The following is a 19,960-nucleotide window of genomic DNA, read 5'->3' as shown; positions in this document are numbered from 1 at the left end:
TTTGTCTTAATCGAGATTTCAGTGCAATGTGTAAAAATATTGTAGTATATAAAGTTCTTTGAAGATACAGTAAAGTTCTTTATATGTTTCAAACTTAAACGTTTTTCACACTTATTGTTTGTTTCTTTGTTTTTTTAGGTCAAGACGTAATGTAATCTGTATACTTTCCATAAAAAATTTATTTCGGTTATACATTTTTCTTTTATTCGTTCTTTACGTTCATACAATCCTATTTTAAACCTCAAGGAGATATGGAACGTCATTTGTGTGTTCTAAGTAAATAATGATTGAAATTAATTTGTCGTGAAAATATAAGAACGTGAAAATTCAGTATGTGTTCATTGTTAAGATGCGGCCCAGTTTGAATTTCGTGTAAATTCGAAGCTGCCCATGCTTGCCTCTAACAATCTTGTGTCCTATAATGACTCTGTTACTACTTAGAAACAGTGAAATATTTTGTAACACCATGTTGTAATTCATTTTTCAACAGTGTGTGTTATAAATTTCAGTGCTGTATTACAGACTCAAAGATGGTATAACTATGAAGTTCTAAATTTCGCTTACGAAAATTTTACTAAATTGACTTAACTTGTCATTCTCATATAGCAGCGTTGTCAGACACAGCCTAAACGGAGCGGAGCACTCCACTATAACTTGTTGCGTGCTCCGGTGCTTCCACAGACATAAGCAAGTTCATGCTCCGACTGGACATCTCTAGCACCACAACCGGTTTCGGAGCTTACAACTCTGACACTACTGTCATATAGTATATAAATGCTATTTTAGCTATTATTAAATATCATTTCAGTTAGATATATGTTTTTCTCACTTATGCGTTTTTTTCTTCAAACCCAATAAAAATGTACCCCTATAAATGATGTTTCGCTCTATTTCTATTTATAGGAATACAAACTGTTGACTCCATTGCATCATTGGTTTTTATATCGTCAATATATCTATAATATTTTCAATTCCAAAATAAATAGATGTTAAATTTCACATTCTAATTTTTCTATAAAACGCATCTGATATGAAGGACAATAGAAGAATTTTAAAGATTAAGATTGCAAATTGCGAAAAAAAAATGTATAAAATAAATTTTGTTATGGAATTGTTTGAAATCTTTAAGAAGTTCTGTAGATTTATTGGTATATACCTTAAGTTGTTCAGGTCTCTTCAAAAAATAATATACTGAAATGTGGCTTGTTAATTAAGCTGGCTATTATTTTTGTTAGTGGAAAAAGAAGATAAAATTCAAATCTTTTGTTTAGACCATAACAGTTCTGATAAGGACTAATATTTGTGGTAATCATGTAGGAAGATGTGGTAATCGTGTAGGTTATTTAGCATTAGCATAAAACATTTTATGTTCTCTGAATGATGTGACTTTTAAATTGTAAACATCATCATCACCTACTTATCAAGTAATTGGCCTAATGGCCTATTACAGTTTCCCTCCATCTTCTATCCCACATATATTTTCCCTTTGGGAATATAGCGCACCATTAATTTTGGTACCGGTATCCTGGAACGTAAAATAAATTGCACAATTTTAAAGATTTTGCGTTTAATAGGAGTGTTCTTGAATGAACCATATATTCTCACGAATATGGCACTAACACTACATATCTCTTGAGAACAATATGCTATGAACATGGAGCATGCCAAATGTTCAAGACTTCATTTTGCTTTGCTATGTAGCACTGTATGTAATATTACTTTTATACTATCATATCGTAATATGACAATTGCCTACCTGATTTTAGAATTGAAGGACATACTTTTGCTGCACTGAAATAAACTAAATTGAGGATGAGTGAGGCAAAGTAGCCACTTTTCCGCACTAGGATACTTCACCACACCGCTTTTCAAATGAAAAAAGAAACAGGAATTTTACATAATTTTAATGCAATCAGATTACAGGATTTGGATATATCAACATTATGACTCAAATTTAGCGAACATTTGAACATTGAATAAATAGACCATAAAGTTGAAGACTACATTAATTTATATTTTTCTAGGAAATGCGCCAACATAACATTTTCTGTAATCGTAGTTACCTTTTTATTCCTGTACCAAACTGTGAACAATTGATATTTTTTCTCATATCGTTGTCTAGATTTTTCAGGAAGCAACTGGTTTCTCACACTTTCCTCGGTTTTAGTGATATATCGGGTGGAGTTCCCATCATTCTTCTTCACTTTCATAAATATCCACAATAACTTACGATATTTTTCGCAATCTTCAAACAAACTTGAAAGAAAAAAAGCAACAATTATTAAATAAGACAGTAACAGACTAACAAATGCTGGTCGATTCATGTCTTCTAACAATGTTAGATTTTAAACAAGATATTGTAACATTATCTGCTATGTATATTTATGTTTTAAAATTGTGATAGTATATAAAATAACGAGTAGAAAGGCTCATTGTAATCCTCGTATTTTATGCAACCCTCGGTAAACTTTGAGTTGCAACCAGTGACATTCAGATGTGCAATGAGTGCCTTTCTACACTAGTATTACAATATACTATAGTAGAAGTGGAGAACAACAATTTTTGTGAATTTATTTCAGAGAATAATTTAGAAGTTTCACTTTGTGATTGTGTTACTGATTTTTCACATTAACGAAGATTTTTTCTGTTTCAATTATAGCTCATGGTGTACTCATCCACATGCACCATTTCATCACTCTGGATGGTCGTCACTTTACTTTCAAGGGAACATGTGGATATGTCCTTCTGCAAGATGTTGTTGATGGAAATTTCTCTGTTGCTCTTGACCTCGCTTCAAAATCCATTATTATTGCTGATCATCATACTTCAATCGAATTTGCCAAAGACTCATCCGTAAGTACTCATTATTTGTTCATTTCACAGTGTATTATGAGTGTAGTTGATAGAAGACTTTGCGCAGAACTGGAATTTAAGCACATATTATTGAAAGATTCCATCGATAAAAAAAATTGTCATAACGTCAGATACTGCAGTGTAATTGACGACTAAAATTTTTAATTACACCATTTTTCTTCGTAAATCAGTACCGGTAGCACATTATTTACCAGTTACGGTTTTTGCACTGGTAAGCCTACTATTACATAGCAATAAGAAAAGGAAATTCAGTTTTACACAACATATCACTGTCACTAATATGGAACTACTTTTCTTTAAATAATTGAAAATATTTGTGCTATAAGAAAGTTTCGTATAGCTAATTTTGATTATGAGTACCCATAAGGCCTTAGTAGATCAATTGGCAGACGATGACTGCAAATCCAATTTCGAATCTTAGTGATGATGGAGTTGTATTTGTGGTGGAAAAATCCAGGGTTCCTGAGGGTTTTCTTCAAGGCCTTCCCATTTCTCTCCATCATTTCATTTTAATATTCTTTATCATAATTACAGTAGCATTATCAAAAAAAAAAGTGTTTGCATGATGTGGTATAGTACAGATGGCATCAGTGTGAGGAGACGCAATAATTGATAAACTCTGTTAGGACTCCATCGGAACTGTAAAAACCTGTAAGCTGAATCGACAGATGGCACCATATAGCTGAGTTATGATACTGGTATCTCTAAGGATGCGACCATTAGATCTTAAACAACATTCCTAAGGAAGGATAGTTAAGGCACAGTAATTCCACTACAGGCTGCAGTGTTAACCTACGAACCCTTCTTCCATATCAAAGAAAGGAAAAAGTGAGCACTGGTTCAGCGATATTGATGTTTAATTTATAATTAGGCCAAATTGTGCTGTTAAAAACAAAAGACAGATTACAGTAACTCAGTTTCGGATGATTGTGTGTAGTTGGAGTAGCATTCAGTTAGAACCCAGCCAATATCAAAGATGACGCTTTCCTTTAAAGAGATAAGATAAGAATTTGTTCATTGATGAGGCCTTCTCAGATGTCACTTCAATCACAAGGAGCGGTAACATAAGTCTACCAATGATGTGTTGGCATTTGTAATTGACTTTCTCATATCTACTCCACGTGGAGTATAAAACAATGTTGTCGTATCTCGAGTTGATTTATAATGACAAATATGTTAGCAATTTTAATTGAAAGTCATCTTATAGCTTACAATTTATTTACCGTAGTTAGTGGTGGTAGAAATCAATACTTTGGTATCGGTATAAAAGTAATTGTAGCTGGTTTCATCTTGTATTGATTGTTCCGATAAGCTGACTAATAAGTAATGAAAATTCAATTAGACCGTCTCTGCGTATCTGTATTACAATTATAATTTATTGATGTCTTACATTAACGTTTTTGGTACCTCAGTGTACCATCTTCAGATGTATTTATGATACTAAATTTAAATTTAAACCTGGCCAATAGGTACATATGTTGTGGTCTTGGATAGTGTGTGTGTGTGTGTGTGTGTGTGTGTGTGTGTGTGTGTGTGTGTGTGAATATACGTACTATACCCATATATGTTTACTGTGGTTACATGGACCATAAAACACTTATATACTATCGATTGTTACAACAATCAATTAACAACATGTGGTCATTGTTCTATGACGAACAAACAATGCAAAGAATCTTCATGATTTATTTATACTCAACAATACAGTGCAATTAATCCACATCAAATAGGTAACGACTAGTTGCCCCAACGAACAGTCACAATAAACATTCATAAAATTCACAGTGTTAAGTATTTAGATAACGTCATAGAACAATGACCACATGTTGTTAACTGATTGTTTTAACAATCGATAACATATAAGTGTTTTATGGTCCATGTAACCACTGCAAAGATATATAGGTATAGTATGTATATTCACACACACACTATCCAAGACCACAACATATGTACCTATCGGCCAGGTTTAAATTTAAATTTAGTATCATAAATACATCTGAAGATGGTACATTGAGGTACCGAAAACGTTAATGTAAGACATCAATAAATTATAATTGTAATACAGATAAGCAGAGACGGTCTAATTGAATTTTCATTACTTAATTGTAGCTGGGATAATCTTTACAACCAAAACGTGGCAACACCACTTGACATTACAAGTATTGATGCGTACAAAAAAGATACGTATATTCAACACAAAGCCTACTGCCAGGATATTAAATGAATGATTTTACTACACAAATATTGACACTAATTAATCAAATTCCTTGATGTAATATTGTTAATGTATTCCTAAATTATGTTAAAAATTAATTTGTTCCCCTTTATAATTTAACAGTTCAAGGCCAATGGCCAAGCAGCTGAATATCCATATGTGGATGGTGACTTCGTTGTATGGAAGGATTACTTTACAATAAATGTGAAACACAAAGCTGGCCTCTTCGTCAGATGTGACAAACTCCATCAATTCTGCACCTTCCATGTTTCTGGCTATTACTTTGGAAAGACTCGTGGTCTACTGGGAGCTCTGGATTATGAGCCATGGGACGACTTCAAGCAGCCCAATGGACAGGTGAGCTCTACACGTCATCATATCTGCTTATATGATGAGTCACATTTTATTCAGAATTACACTCTTGTTAGAAAAACATGATAGTTTTTGTTCCCTGCTCATTGAGAGTATTTATCAGATGATATGAATCTTCTTTTGCACAGGTTGTAACAAACGTAAATGACTTCGGTAATAGCTGGAAGGTTGATCCATCATGCGCAGACGTCAGTGGACCAACACATCACGATCATGAAATGCCAGAACCACAGGAGTGTGCCAATATCTTCGGCGGTTCTACATCTCTTAGGTACATAATAGTAAATATTAATATGTTACCAGACTTGCAACTCTAGTCCATGGTTGAGTTTGCTAGTTGAGATTGATAGAAAAGTACCGTACTCAACAAACACATTGTAGAATACATTTCTGAGTTCAGGTAGAGTCACTATTCCTAATAATTTGGTGTCAGAACTAGTGAACGACGTTTCTGAACTGTTTCTTTTAGAAATTTCTATCAACATATCATCCTCATTCCGCTTCTCCACTCCGTCTCCCTGAAGTGTAAGAATTCACAAAGATGACGAAATGTTTGCCACTTTCTGAGAGTAGATACAAAATAGTGATATGAATACTGAAATCAAAATGTGTTCAGTAAACATCTTACTTACACTAAACCCAAAAACTACTCCAAATAACAATTACATGCAAAATTCCGTTGTAAACTTCGAATTGACTCAGGAGAATGGCTATGGAAAGTAAGGGAAAGGGTTTGATCCTGTACAAACTCAACGGGAGTTTTCTTTTTACAATTATATCCAAAATTGCTCTGTAGTCCATTCAGCATCTTATGAAATCAGTATTAAGGGCTTTTATTCCCTCATTTTACTATGTAAAGAAATAATTGTGATGCTGCAATAATTGTTCACATCTAATTCAGAAAATGAATGTTGTCTGCTACCAAATTAGAAGTTTGAGATCTTGTCTTTGTCATAGAACCATTTAGTCCTTCTATTATGCCGAAGTAGAATCGAGATTATCATGACATATGCGTCTGGGGTCAAATCAGAAGATGAGTGATGTTTTTATTGCTCAGAAGCTTGTTGTGAGATGCGGGCAGGTGTTGATAATCGTACATCATGTAGGGAATATTTTAACAGTTTATGCTTTTTATATTTTTAAGCTTATAGAATTAATACATACTAATAAGAACCTTTTTTTTTTTTATCGAAAGAGTGATTTTCATTATTACAACACTCGTTTTAAGGATAATTTTAATATTCCAGCACATTGTTTAACAAATTTCAACAAAACGTATATGGTCTACAGATTAAAAATATATAATGGTTTGCCTGATAAAATTAAAAATATGAATGGTTTAAGGTGTTTTAAAAGATATATCAAAAGAATTTTAATAAACCTTTATCCCTATAATTTAGATTAAATACGTGTGGGTTTACATTGGTGCTAATTTATTGCCATTTTATCTGTTTTAATTATTGTTTTTCCTTTCTTTGACAAGTCGTATGGTTTTTAACTTTATAAGCAAATGAAAATAATAAAAAAATTTTAAAAGATAGCATCACGTAGTTTTTGTCATGCTATCTATTTGTTTGTTTATTGAAATTTCTCCTGGATTATTGGACTAATTTTGTTCATATTCAGCATTCACGAGTTAATTCATCTGGAAATGATGGACATGAAAAAAAAATATTTTATTAAAAATTAATTCATCTCTATTAAAAAGCACAAAATGGACACTTATTTCATGTCGGTGCTCACAACTATTTTTATTTTTATTTCTAACTTTAAATGAAGTGTGTCCACACCTGTGGAGTAACGGTCAGCGCGTCTGGCCGCGAAACCAGGTGGCCCGGGTTCGAATCCCGGTTAGGGCAAGTTACCTGGTTGAGGTTTTTTCCGGGGTTTTCCCTCAACCCAATACGAGCAAATGCTGGGTAACTTTCGGTGCTGGACCCCGGACTCATTTCACCGGCATTATCACCTTCATATCATTCAGACGCTAAATAACCTAGATGTTGATACAGCGTCGTAAAATAACCCAGTTAAATGAAGTGATGATAAACTGAATACAGAAATTATGCCTAAAAAAATTTATGTTTCAAGAATTAATTTTTATTTACACAATTATGTGTCCCGTGGAAACTTCTTCAGACAAAAATTGTAGGGCTTAACAATATCTGTATGAAATGTTTTCCAAGATTGACGTAACCGTGGTCATTAAAGGAAATACAGAAAATGGATAAGGACCATTTTCTGTAAAAAAAAAAAAAAAAAAAAAAAAAAAAAAATACCATATACTTTTCTGTGCAAGTTGCAAAATGTAACTTATAATCAGAATATTCTTACTTACTTACTTACTTACAAATGGCTTTTAAGGAACCCGAAGGTTCATTGCCGCCCTCACATAAGCCCGCCATCGGTCCCTATCCTGTGCAAGATTAATCCAGTCTCTATCATCATATCCCACCTCCCTCAATCGTGGGAGTACAAGAGGCTAGATTAGATGGGAATGCCATATCACAAATAGGAGATTACTTGTTGTATTATGGGGAAGGAAACAATAATCACCAATTAGGAACAGGATTCTTTGTTCATAAAAGAATAAAATCAGCAGTAAAAAAGGTCGAATTTATCAGTGACAGGTTATCATATTTAGTACTTAAGAGTAGATTGTGCGACATCATAGTTATAAATGCTCACGCCCCTACAGAAGAGAAAGACGACCATATAAAGGATAGCTTCTATGAGGAATTGGAACATACTTTTGATCAGTTACCTAGATATCACATAATCAGAATATTCACTTGCCAAAAGTAGGCCTAACATAAAAGACAAAAAATCACTGCACTTGTGACTGGTACAGGTTGCTCTCAGTAATACAGATTACCGGTACCAGCTTTTCACTGTCAGCTGTGAATGTTTTAAAATTTTTATTTCTGAACTCGGATATCTGCATTGAAAACTGTTTTACACGAACAGTGAACTTCGTTTTTATTTAGCTGAGATTAACAGGGTACAGAGAGATTTGTGCCTTGTATTAGAATTCTGAATTTTCTGATTAGTATCAACACCAACATTATCTTGATTTTTAACATGAAATTTTACCATTAAAAGAAAGTACTCACAAGTTAACGTCAAGATTTCTAAAGTTTTAAACGATATTCCTTATATGATATCCTTTTGTGCAAACCTATGATTATTCTTAGGACATTCTTTTGTGAAAGGAAATGCGTTAATTTCAGATGAGTTAACCCAGTGTGTTATCAGTAATCCATATTTCATTATAGAATGAAAGTATGCAATGCAATTTTAAGGGTGTTTATATCGCCAATAAAAGATAAAGATCTTAGTGCACAATAGGCAGATCTCAATATAGGGGTGATATATTCTATGTGTATTTCTCTTTTGTGATTATCCAATTTCTAACCAAGAAATTTTGTGTCTATAGATTCTTTGAGATCAGTTCCATTTTGTCTAATATTGAAGGAAAGCTGAACACTGTTATTTGTACTAAATTCGATTACACTGGTTTTATCAATATTAAGTGTAGTTTATTTGCAGTAAACTTGTCATTCATTAGTTTTAATATTGTAGCTATTAGAAGTGTTAATAAAGTGATTATATTTTTTGCTTGGGATAATCACACTTGTATCATCTCCAAATAATAATATAAGGGATACATTATTTATTATTTATGATAATTATTGAAACATCTATTTTTAATATAAACTATAAACAATAATGGACCTAAAATTGATCCTTAGGGAACGCCATGTTTAATATTATTAAATTCTGAGTGAGTACCGGTAACTTTGTAACTGATATATTTATTGCATTTTTTAGGGATTCACTCTGTGCACCTTCGTCACATCCACATAGCCATATCTAACTTTAAAATTTCCCTGTATTTTGATGGATTAGGGTTTAATTTCTTATATCAATTATTAGATTGCATTTCTTATGACTTCATCGATCTTTCAGAGAAATATCTGATAAGTTAAAATAGGTTGAACCTTCCCTATCAAAATTCGTTTCTAGTTCAAAATTTTTGCATGAATTGCAAGACAATCTGCAATTTTCTTGTATGATATAAAACCCTAATATTTTAATTGAATGCTTGTGAATATAGATATTCCATATATTTGACTTGAACTGTTCAGGTTGGGATACTTCTTCGTTCCATCTGCTCCCTTCCGGGAAGCTTGCTCTCACATCGTTGCTGATGAAAGCACTCCAGAAGCAAAGAAAAAAGCTGCATGTTCAGTTGCCGCTGCATATACAATTGCTGCTCACAAATACATCCATATCTCCGTACCAGAAGAATGTGGTAAGTGATTGACATAATTACTATTATTATTATTACCATCATCATCATCATCATCATCATCATCATCATCATCATCATCATCATCATCATCATTATTATTATTATTATTATTATTATTATTATTATTATTATTTGACATACATCTTTACAGTTGCATAAAAGAATATTGAGAAGAATTAAATCAAATTGTTTAACATTCATTCACACTAGAAACTCAAATGTAAACGTAATGTTGACAGGAAATTCAGAAACTATTGGTAGCTCCAAGTTCTTAATTTTTAAGTTTATGCCAAAGTGAAAAAAAGCAAATAGTTCGGCTAATCACAAGGCAAGTGTATCATTCTACTAGCTAGAATATCGAAAACTGATTTTCCGAAGTGCTCTTTGCTCTCAGCGTACAAGAAACCGATCAGTACTGGAAAATCTGTTTGCAGTATCACAGCACCCAAACACCATGACAAAATGCAAATAATGTAAACAAATATTTTTTTCTCGACAACTCCACACAATAGACTCCTCTCTTCATCGATTCTATAATAGTTAATAGCTCTCAAGAACCAGTAGTATTGGTTATTTTTTCTATATATGTTTCTAGTTCTGAATGATCTGGTTGTCTTCTTTATGTTTCTGTCTACACAAGTATATTAATTTTACGTTTTAATTGCATTGTGAATATAACTTCAGTGTTTATCCCAGAAATTTATTATATTTATTATATTAGAAGTCTCCAATAGGCAAATGTGAGGTCATCTTGTGCCTGTTATAACCTGCATAGGCGTACCTCATTGTTAGTTTGGTCACAGTTAACTAGGCTGACTGGACTTAAGTCAGACTCGTTGATTTTCTGATATGAGAGTAGTAAAAAATACGGAACAGTTTGTGCACGAAACCCATTTGTTCAATCGCTCAGATAGGTACACAGTCCTAAATTCAACCTCTTCAAAGGAAAAGCTATATTCAGAGTCGACGGGATGGTAATTTAAAAATAACTGAGAAACAATGGAATATGAACGACAACAAATCTCTTACAATAAATGAGCCTTGGTCACTTTGGCGAGAAGCCACCAATTAACTTTCTCATAAAACACAAAACTAAAATACAGTACCGGTATTCCAATATCTTTATGATTAGTTATAAATACTGTTTCAAAATTATTATTTTAAAATTATTGTTATGGTACTACTACTAGAAGATCTTTATGATAGTAATGACAAAATTTTAAGTAGATTTGTTAATCCTTAGAAGCTAGAAGACTTAAGCCACTATTGAATGCAAAGGTCTAACTCTTAACCAGGGGTTTGTATATCTGCATAATCAGGTAAATTCATGTTGTGTTCATTAGCCGAGCGGTTTAAGGTGCACAAGATATGTCCGGCCAACATATCGTGCCTAAGATCACAGGTTTGTGTCGCGGCCACTGCAGTCAATTGAGCCTGTGGTAAAGGATGGGGAGGGCCCATGTAAAACAGTCGGTGTAATGGTACGCATTGAAGCTGACGGGGTTTCAGTTGACTGCAGTTGAAATGATTTTGCTCCTTTTTAAGAAAAAAAAAATTACAAAAAAATTTATTGTTTTAATCAAATGCAATGGCCCTAATGTTATATAAAATTAAGAATATCAACGTATTTTATATATAAAATATAATTTATAGCATATTATATCACGTCATGACCATAATACTAGCTGGCCACTAAAGGTTAAAGATAGAGATAAAGCTAAAGTCCACAGAATCTAATTAGGGTAAGGGCATCCTACATTCACAAGACTAATTTTCTTTGTTACTTGCCAGGGAAGTTACTCATGGCATAGTTTTGTCATAGTTTATAAATTCTGATTAATGGGTGTAGAATGACAATTTTATGATGCCTCCAAGTATGAGTCCTCCAACACTGCGTGAATAAAAGAAGAATTATCTCATTCCTGCAACTATTCCTCTGAAGTTCATGAAGTTAGATATCCATGGTAATTTAACATATACTTGCCAGAGCATGCTGAACCAGTGACACTGCGAGTAATGTGCATGGCAATTGTGACGAACTGAAGTTTAATTCCTTAAAACAAATTAGAAAAATAATTATGATGATGACGATGATGACGACGATAATGATGATGATTGCAATAAAAACTTGCAGGTGTTTATTTTAATCATCATCAATTATCATCATCAATCATCATCATCATCATCATTATCATCACCATCATCATCACCACTTTAAAACATAACTGACTTGTATAGAATAGTTACATACATGGCAGTCCTGCATCAATTAAGACAGTAGTTGAACTTTTGAAATTATGATCTGTTTCATTTTGTGAGCTTAGCTAAAATTTATTATGACCAAACCTTCTGAACAGAACTCCACTGATCACTATGATTAGTGTCGCTAACATGCTTCTTAAATGGTTAATAAAACGAATAAAATTGTTTCATTTTGACATGTCGTAATGTTCCATGTTTTTTGTTTCAGTGCACTGTTCAGTTGTAGATGGCAGTCCCATCGAGGTTGGTGACTCTGTAAGTGTGAAGGTACCCAAGAATTCAGCTGATGTGATTATTGTTGTAGAACAAGATACACACAACACTGAATTGTTCAAGGAACTTGTCTCACCACTTGTTACAACTCTTACCAATGATCTCAAGGCAAAGGATATCACGTAAGTGTACATCAGTTTAAACGAATCATGTAAATGTCACAGCTATATAGTCCGGGTCATTTAGGAAAACATCTTGAGAGGGGAAACATGCGAGCACTGAGATGTGGGATTGAGAGCACTTACTTCTCCTCCTCGAGAAGGCTTTGGACACGTACAAGTCACCTCAAATATTATTTTCATGGCACTCGATGCAAAAGAGTCTGAGTAACTCTGTGATCTGCTTTTAAGACCTTGTGATGAAGACTGGATTTATTATTGTGTGACACAAAAGTCACTTGTCAAATGGGGAAAACAATATTATTTTGAAATGACAAATATAGAACAGTGACAAAGAGAGTAAGGACTCGATAAGGATCATGACAAAGACAATGATATGGATCACAACATGGACCATGACAAGTATCACAACAAGGATCATGCTATGGACCAAGATAAGGATCAAGACCACATTAAGAATCCCAACCACGATAAAGACCATGACAAAGGCATTAAGAACCACGACAAAGACAAGGACCATGAAAAGTAACATACCGGTAACAAAAACAAGGACCATGGCAATAATAAGAACCATGACAAAGACAACAAGGAACAAGAAAAAGACAACAAGGATTATGATAAGAACCACGACAAAACATGGATCACGATAAGAACCACAATAAGGATCACAACATGGACCATGATAAGCACCACAACAAGGACCACAATAAAAATCATGAAAAGGACCAAGATAGGGATCAGAACAAGCACCACAAAAAGCACCACAATAAAATGTAATGATAAGGACCACAACAAGGAATATGACATGGATCATGGTGCTCGTCATGGTTCATGTTGTAGTCTTTGTCATGCCCCTTCTCGTGATCCTTATCATCGTGGTCCTTGTCATTGACCTTGTCATTGCCCTTGTCCTTGTGATGATCTTTTTCGTGAATCTTGTTGTTTTTGTTATGGTCCTATCGTGGTCCTTGTTGTCTTTGTCATGATTCTTATCACACTTGTGATCCTTACCATGGTCCATATCGTGCTTCTTATTATCCTTGTTGTGGTACTTGTGATCGATGTTTTGATCTTTGTTGTCTTGTTACGGTTCTTATTGTTATCCTTGTAGTCTTTGTAGTGGTACTTGTCGTAGTCCTAGTTGTCTTTGTCGTGGTCTTTATTGTTGTCGTGGTTCTAGTTGTGTTCCTTATTGTGATCCAAGTCATGGTCCTTTGGTCCTTTGTCATGCTGCTTGTCTTGATCCATGTCGTGACCCTTCTCTTGGTCCTTGTCTTTGTTCTTATCGTTGTTCTTGTTGTCTTTGTCACGTTCCTACTTTTGTTATTTCAAAATAATATTGCTTTGCCCATTTGGCAGGTGACTTTTATGTGAGACTGTAGTTTCCATACTTTCATAAAATATAAAAGACAAAAGAGCATGTAAGTAAAAGCGAGACCTATATTAGTAATGACAGCTGATAACATTTTGCACTGGTGTGTAACCTACTTTTGGGTAGGGTTGTTACAAGTTTGGGGATTGGATGAAAATACACATGCGTGGCCAGATGTCTTCCCTCATAGTTACATCTATAGTGGTACCATTAGATGAGTGAACGTTTCGTCAGTTTATCTTACTAAAGACCCAGGTTAAATTCCTGTTACATGATGTTGTCTCGAGCAATATATCCTGCTAAGATTTTACTGTTTTCTACTATATGTCCTCAGCATTCCATGAGAAAGAAACAATCATTTCAACAACATAAGATACATTGTAAAGGCTTGGTATCTGACAGCTGAATTAAAATAGAAATAGAAGTACAAAATAAATACAGTATATAAAAAAAAGTTGAGGTTTCTTGGACAAGCATGCGATTATAATGTAGAACCATGGATTTACTTCCAGAAAATTGGTGGAAAATTATTTAAAATGAGAGGAATGATATGTACGTGCAAATGCAATTGTGGAAACTATTTAATTGCCAAAGATTCTTGTAATAATTCTTAATGCTTTAAGAGTTAAAAGTATACATCTTGATTAAACAACTTTTAATACTATATCTCTTCGGAATATGTTGTTGTTATTTTCTAATGCCAGGCATTTGACAATAAAGTCATTTGACCTCTTGCACTCCAATATTTTTCAAAGATATTGTCATGGTTAGCCACTGACGCACAGATTTTGAGATGTTCTGAATCCATTTCTTGATTTGAGTTGCACAATGGACAGTTAGGAGACTGATATATTCCAATTCTATGCAGATGCTTGGCCAAACAGTCATGGCCTGTTGCCAATCTAAATGCAGCTACAGACGATTTGCGTGGTAAATCGGGAATCAACTGTGGATTATGATGCAGAGAGTTCCATTTTTTCCCTTACGATTGTGTTATCAAATTTTGTTTGTTGAAGTCTAAGTATGTAGATTTAATAAATATTTTCACAGAGGAATACGTAGATTTAGTAACAGGTCTGTAAGTAGCAATGCTGACCTTCTTTGCTAAAGCATCTGCATTCTCGTTTCCCAGGATTCCACAATGGGATGGTATCCATTGGAATACAATTCTTTTATTGAGTGTTATTAGTTGAGAGAGCATTTTATTTATTTCTGCTATTTGAGATGAAGGTGTGTGTCTAGAGACTATTAATAGAATAGCTGCTTTGGAGTCTGACAATATGACTGCATTTCGGAATATACAGTATAGTTTAATAGTAATAACACAGTAATTAACACGTGAAAGCAATATAAACTTTATATTCCGAAGTTAAAAGTAATTAAACAAAGAAAACAATCTAGCTAAATAAGTTTGAAAAATCACAGTAGCCTTCAGTTGAAAATATGTAAAATACACCAGATACGAATTTAGTGCACAAATAATCATGGCACAATTAGCTTGAAAACGATAGTAGCCTTCAGTTCAAAATATATAAAATAATATATTAGATACGAATTTAATGCACAAATAATCATTGGACAAAATTTTGCACAATTTCTGAACTGAAAATTATATTCATTTAACGCAATGAAAGATAAATACCTGTATAAAAAAAGGAAAACAATATAGTTTTCTGTATACAGTAAATTATAGTACACTATATATAGTAAATGCATACACATTTACACTTAGTTCCATAAAAAAATACGCTATTTTCGTTTACTTAACATTTTTTGATTCCTTAATTGTTTTTCTTGTTTATACAGCTTGCACATCATTGTGTCTTCAATATTGACACACATGTGTTCAATAGCTGTCCGATTAGTCACGGTAGTGTTAATGGTTTAAATAAGTAGAAAATTGCACAGGTACTACACATGTCCCTATTAAAATTTTTTTTGTGTTATTTCATTTCAAATAGAAAGGGCCGAGATAGATATGGTGTAATGGTGGAAGAACGTAAATTTCAGTAATGTAAAGCAGAGTTTTTGTGTAATACAACTAATTGTTTTGAAGTTTTAAAATATAATTTTTATAGTATATATGTATTTTTTCAGTAATGTGCATTTCACATTGATTGGTTATGGAGAAGCCACACACAACTACCCTGCTCTGTACACAACTGGTGGGAAGATCAGCTTCGAAGGTAAGAGTAAATCCTTTGGGAACATGCAAGTTTGGTGCATTCATTGCTTTCTTTTATGGTCCCTGCAATCATTCCGGCCCCGGTTTTCTAGACAAGGGAAGAATTTTATTTTTGTAGTGAAGATACGGATTTATTAGAGTTCAGTTTGTAGTGCCACTTAATATTGTATTTCTTATGAATAACATAATTTCTGACTTCATAGAAAAGTGGTCTCCCGGTCTTAGCATAATTGTTTTTGATCCAGTATCAATAATTTTTCTAATATTCTTAATGAAAAATCACTTCATTATGTGTAATTAAAAAGAACTGTCTGAATGTCTCTTCACCACTATTTCTCACTACTTTTGCCTTTGAACCTTTTCTCTAGGAGTCAAAGTAAACGGAAGATATTATCGAGAAAGAGATAGTAATTAAAACTCATTAATGTGTAGTTTATAGGGTCTGTGTTAGCAATCATTTCATGTGTGACATAATTAAGGACATATTTTGATAGTAAAAAATTCTTATTTCTCTTTGTTAAGATACAGATGAATTTTAACAGGAGTTTGCAAGCATTTCCAAACACCAGGATTGTAAGGAACTCTTATATTACTGTATTTGAACAAATCTGCTATATCAGAATTGAAAATATAAATAAAAGTACTTCATTAATTCGAGTATTTTTGCCAGATGGAATGCAACATACACTATCGCTACACACACATACACACGCACGCATGCACACATACACAAACACTACTAGTTAAAAACAGTTATGTCTAAAGTTTACCTGAAGTGTCAGAGAAAATTAGTGAGCCGATAAATCTACACTTAATTTCAACATCAATAGGATCAGATATAGTAGCAATAGAAGTACCTCCACTACATAAAAGTATGAAATAATCAAATATATATAACTGGAAAAATTGCTTGTAGCATATTTATTAGATTTTCGTCTGTTTCTTTTACATAATTCACCAATATTAATAATGTTGTTAATTTTCCCGAACACTAAAATTTTCAGGTAAAACAAAGAACATGAAATTCATTGACCATATTGACGCCTTCAGTTTGAAACTGGACTCCTGTGAGAACAGGTGGAAATACTTGACTGCCCTGATTGAGTCAGAGCTTGGATTATCAGCACCTAGTCGGGCATACCAGCTGGGATCAAAGTACCCATTCAAGATAGGAACTTCTAAAGTTCTTGTGGGTCTCGTGGCAAACACCAAGACCAGCGCATTTGGCATCTCGGTGAGTGTGTGACGATATTAAGATAGAGAACATTATAAGATTCCTTTGCTGAAAAAAGTTACATTTTGTTCGGATCAAATTTCTGCACATTTAAAGAACAAAACAAAATTAAATTCTTTCAATCATTTGTTATTATAATACACTGCTCTCTTAAATTGACTGGGCATATTGGGAATTAAATCAATGGCTTTCCCAAAACATTCAATGAAATGCTTCACATAAAACAATATTTATCTCAAAAAGGATGCAAAAACGAGCAAAATTATATTTAACTTTTCTGTTTGAAATATCTCAAAGAGTAACCCCTGAAATTAATGACATTACATACGGTTCATCTCACTCTGCCTGTGAAACAACTATAAATAATTTTGTATGAAATCAATTTTTCTTAATTTTATCTCCAGCTCCAGCAATTGTTAGCCCTGTACTCCACGAAAGTCCTACGTGATCGCGGTGTAGCATTCCACCTTATAGCACCTGTACAAGATCTGCACATAACAAGCAAGGATGCCAAGGTCACGAAAACTGTTGTTGGTAAGCACTGTTCATTCGCAAGGGAATGTAAGAAACTGTAAAACAATAGAACAAGAAACTTAAGTTGATTTCTCTGTTAAATAGCATACAGTGAAAGACTTGTGTGAGGTTGTGTGTAATCGTTATTTTGAGTAAAGTTCTGGTGTGAAATTACTATTTTCACGATTACTCAATATTCTGCCTAAAAGAACTGACTACAGAAGAAGTTGTGTTTATTTTCGGTACAATTTTATAACAGTATAACAATTTTTTTTTATTGTTATCAGGTTTTGATTCAGACCATGTGTATGTCTTGAGCGATGCAAAGAAGAAGGTTTTGGAAGGAAGTACAGAACTGCGTAATAATCTCGTTTACCAGAACAACATTTGGATTCCCATTGCACTTGATGTAAGTATACCGTACACCTTTTAGTTTCGTTTATTATCGGACAGGATATATGTGGTATTACATTTTTCGGATATAGAGGAAAATCATGAATAAAGATATTACACTATTATTTGTCAATTTCGTTTGATAGTGTGTAAGTAAAGAAGTATCGATTGCGAAATTTTCCAATCTTTCATTGAATGTTGTAAATAGTTCTTTCTACAATATACGTATTTATATACGCACAAACACTTAAAACTCTAAGTTAGTGTTAGTTGTGTCAAGTTGGTGGTGTAATCTAAGGTAGGGGGCGAGCAGAGGAGCGTGTTCACTCCTTAACCAAATATTTTAAATAAAAAATGCAGTGAAAAAAATACAAGAGACATTTCACTTTTCTTCACTAGAGATTCCAATTCGAAGAACTAAATAAGATACAGAATTTGAAAGGGAGAAAGCCAATGTTTTCTAAGAAAGAATAGGTCTTTACGGAAACATAACAGAGAGAAAGATAGAATGAGAGAGAAAGAGAAGGAGAGAGAAGAAAGAAATCTTCAAAATCCTGGTCACTATGTCTCAACTTCCTTATGACGATATCTGGATTTACGACTGATCAAGTTAAAACATTGTCATGTTTCTTACAGAGTTATGGAGTAACATACGTTGCTCAGAACTTCTTGGAAGCAAAATCATCTGCTAGAAAGCAGTTCTTGCAAGTGGTTTCACATCGTATTGCTGAATCACTAGGAACTGAACTTCACGAGGACTGCACATGCAGACTGGTGTCTGGACTGTATCCCTTCTCTGAATGCAAGGTCACTAATCGCAAGGAGAGGGAACCTTTGGCAGTAAGTATCTTCCTTTTACTTCGAGATTTAATTCTTGTAGTAATCTACTTAGATCATAATCAGTGATCTGAATAGATTAGATATTAGGTCATAGTATTTTTATAGTGATGTTTTTTGCATTTTGGTAGTAAAATTTGTTTTAAGGTATGCATTTTCCATTAATTATCGGATTTATTAGAGTTCAGTGTGTTAGTGCGACTTAATATTTCTTGCATGTTAAGCCCACAAGATATAATGATAATTTGCATCTAACTTGTCCTCTCGAAGTTCTACAGAATTTTCATGTTTCTTTTTATGTCTTAATGGAATGATCTCATGCCATTATCAAAAATTTATGAAATTAAACTCTTGGACATCAAAATCGATTACTTTAACAAAACAACATCAGTACTGTGTGAAACTGTCAGCATAGAATTTTCGTTACTAACATAAAGGTTAATTTTTAGATCCTCCATTAATAACCAATTTCATTACTGGTACTTAGTTTAAAAGAAATTAAAGGAAACAATTTATATTGGATGTGCTTATATTTTAAATATTCATGAAAGAGTGAAAAAAACTTTATTGATATTGAAATAGCTTGGAATTTTTACGTCGAAATATATGTAAGTTTTAATAAAGTGTGTCAAATTTAGTTTCAAGTTTATGGTTTCTGACATGTCAGTAATGAATATGAAAGATGTTACCAAACTTGATTTCCAAATCACAAAATTGTTTAATTAGTGAACGATTTTCATATTGTCGTTTATTATTAATACATTGAAATTAAGAAGGGAAAATCGTTTTACGGCATTGAAAATTGGACTTGGCGATCAGTATAGAATATCACTCTAAAATAAAAATTCACAGCAAGTTCTGGTGTAAATTCGTTATATGAATATTATTTTGGCAACAAAAGAATAGTAAATGGAATATGCATGAGATATTTACTCTACAATAGATAAAAAGTCAAACTTAATTTTTTGTTTACCAACAATGGGATATAACAAAATTATT

The 19,960-nt window shown here is 33.2% G+C and overlaps 1 protein-coding gene across 1 annotated transcript in view; it reads left to right on the top strand.

Moving 5' to 3' along the window:
• Window positions 1-19,960, top strand: part of apolpp (retinoid- and fatty-acid binding glycoprotein apolipophorin) — a 107,142-nt gene that overhangs the window by 86,548 nt on the left and 634 nt on the right. Inside the window, exons 49-58 of the mRNA XM_069837490.1 lie at window positions 2,660-2,853; window positions 5,213-5,446; window positions 5,590-5,732; window positions 9,607-9,773; window positions 12,244-12,430; window positions 15,897-15,985; window positions 16,989-17,218; window positions 17,623-17,752; window positions 18,019-18,140; window positions 18,761-18,964. Of these exons, the coding sequence (XP_069693591.1) occupies window positions 2,660-2,853; window positions 5,213-5,446; window positions 5,590-5,732; window positions 9,607-9,773; window positions 12,244-12,430; window positions 15,897-15,985; window positions 16,989-17,218; window positions 17,623-17,752; window positions 18,019-18,140; window positions 18,761-18,964 (1,700 nt within the window). The remainder of the gene's footprint in view (window positions 1-2,659; window positions 2,854-5,212; window positions 5,447-5,589; window positions 5,733-9,606; window positions 9,774-12,243; window positions 12,431-15,896; window positions 15,986-16,988; window positions 17,219-17,622; window positions 17,753-18,018; window positions 18,141-18,760; window positions 18,965-19,960) is intronic.

Source organism: Periplaneta americana, chromosome 10, assembly GCF_040183065.1.
Source record: "Periplaneta americana isolate PAMFEO1 chromosome 10, P.americana_PAMFEO1_priV1, whole genome shotgun sequence".
Taxonomy (NCBI): Eukaryota; Metazoa; Arthropoda; class Insecta; order Blattodea; family Blattidae; genus Periplaneta; species Periplaneta americana.
Note: the sequence above shows the minus strand (reverse complement) of the source record. Positions and strands in the feature narration are given on the sequence as shown.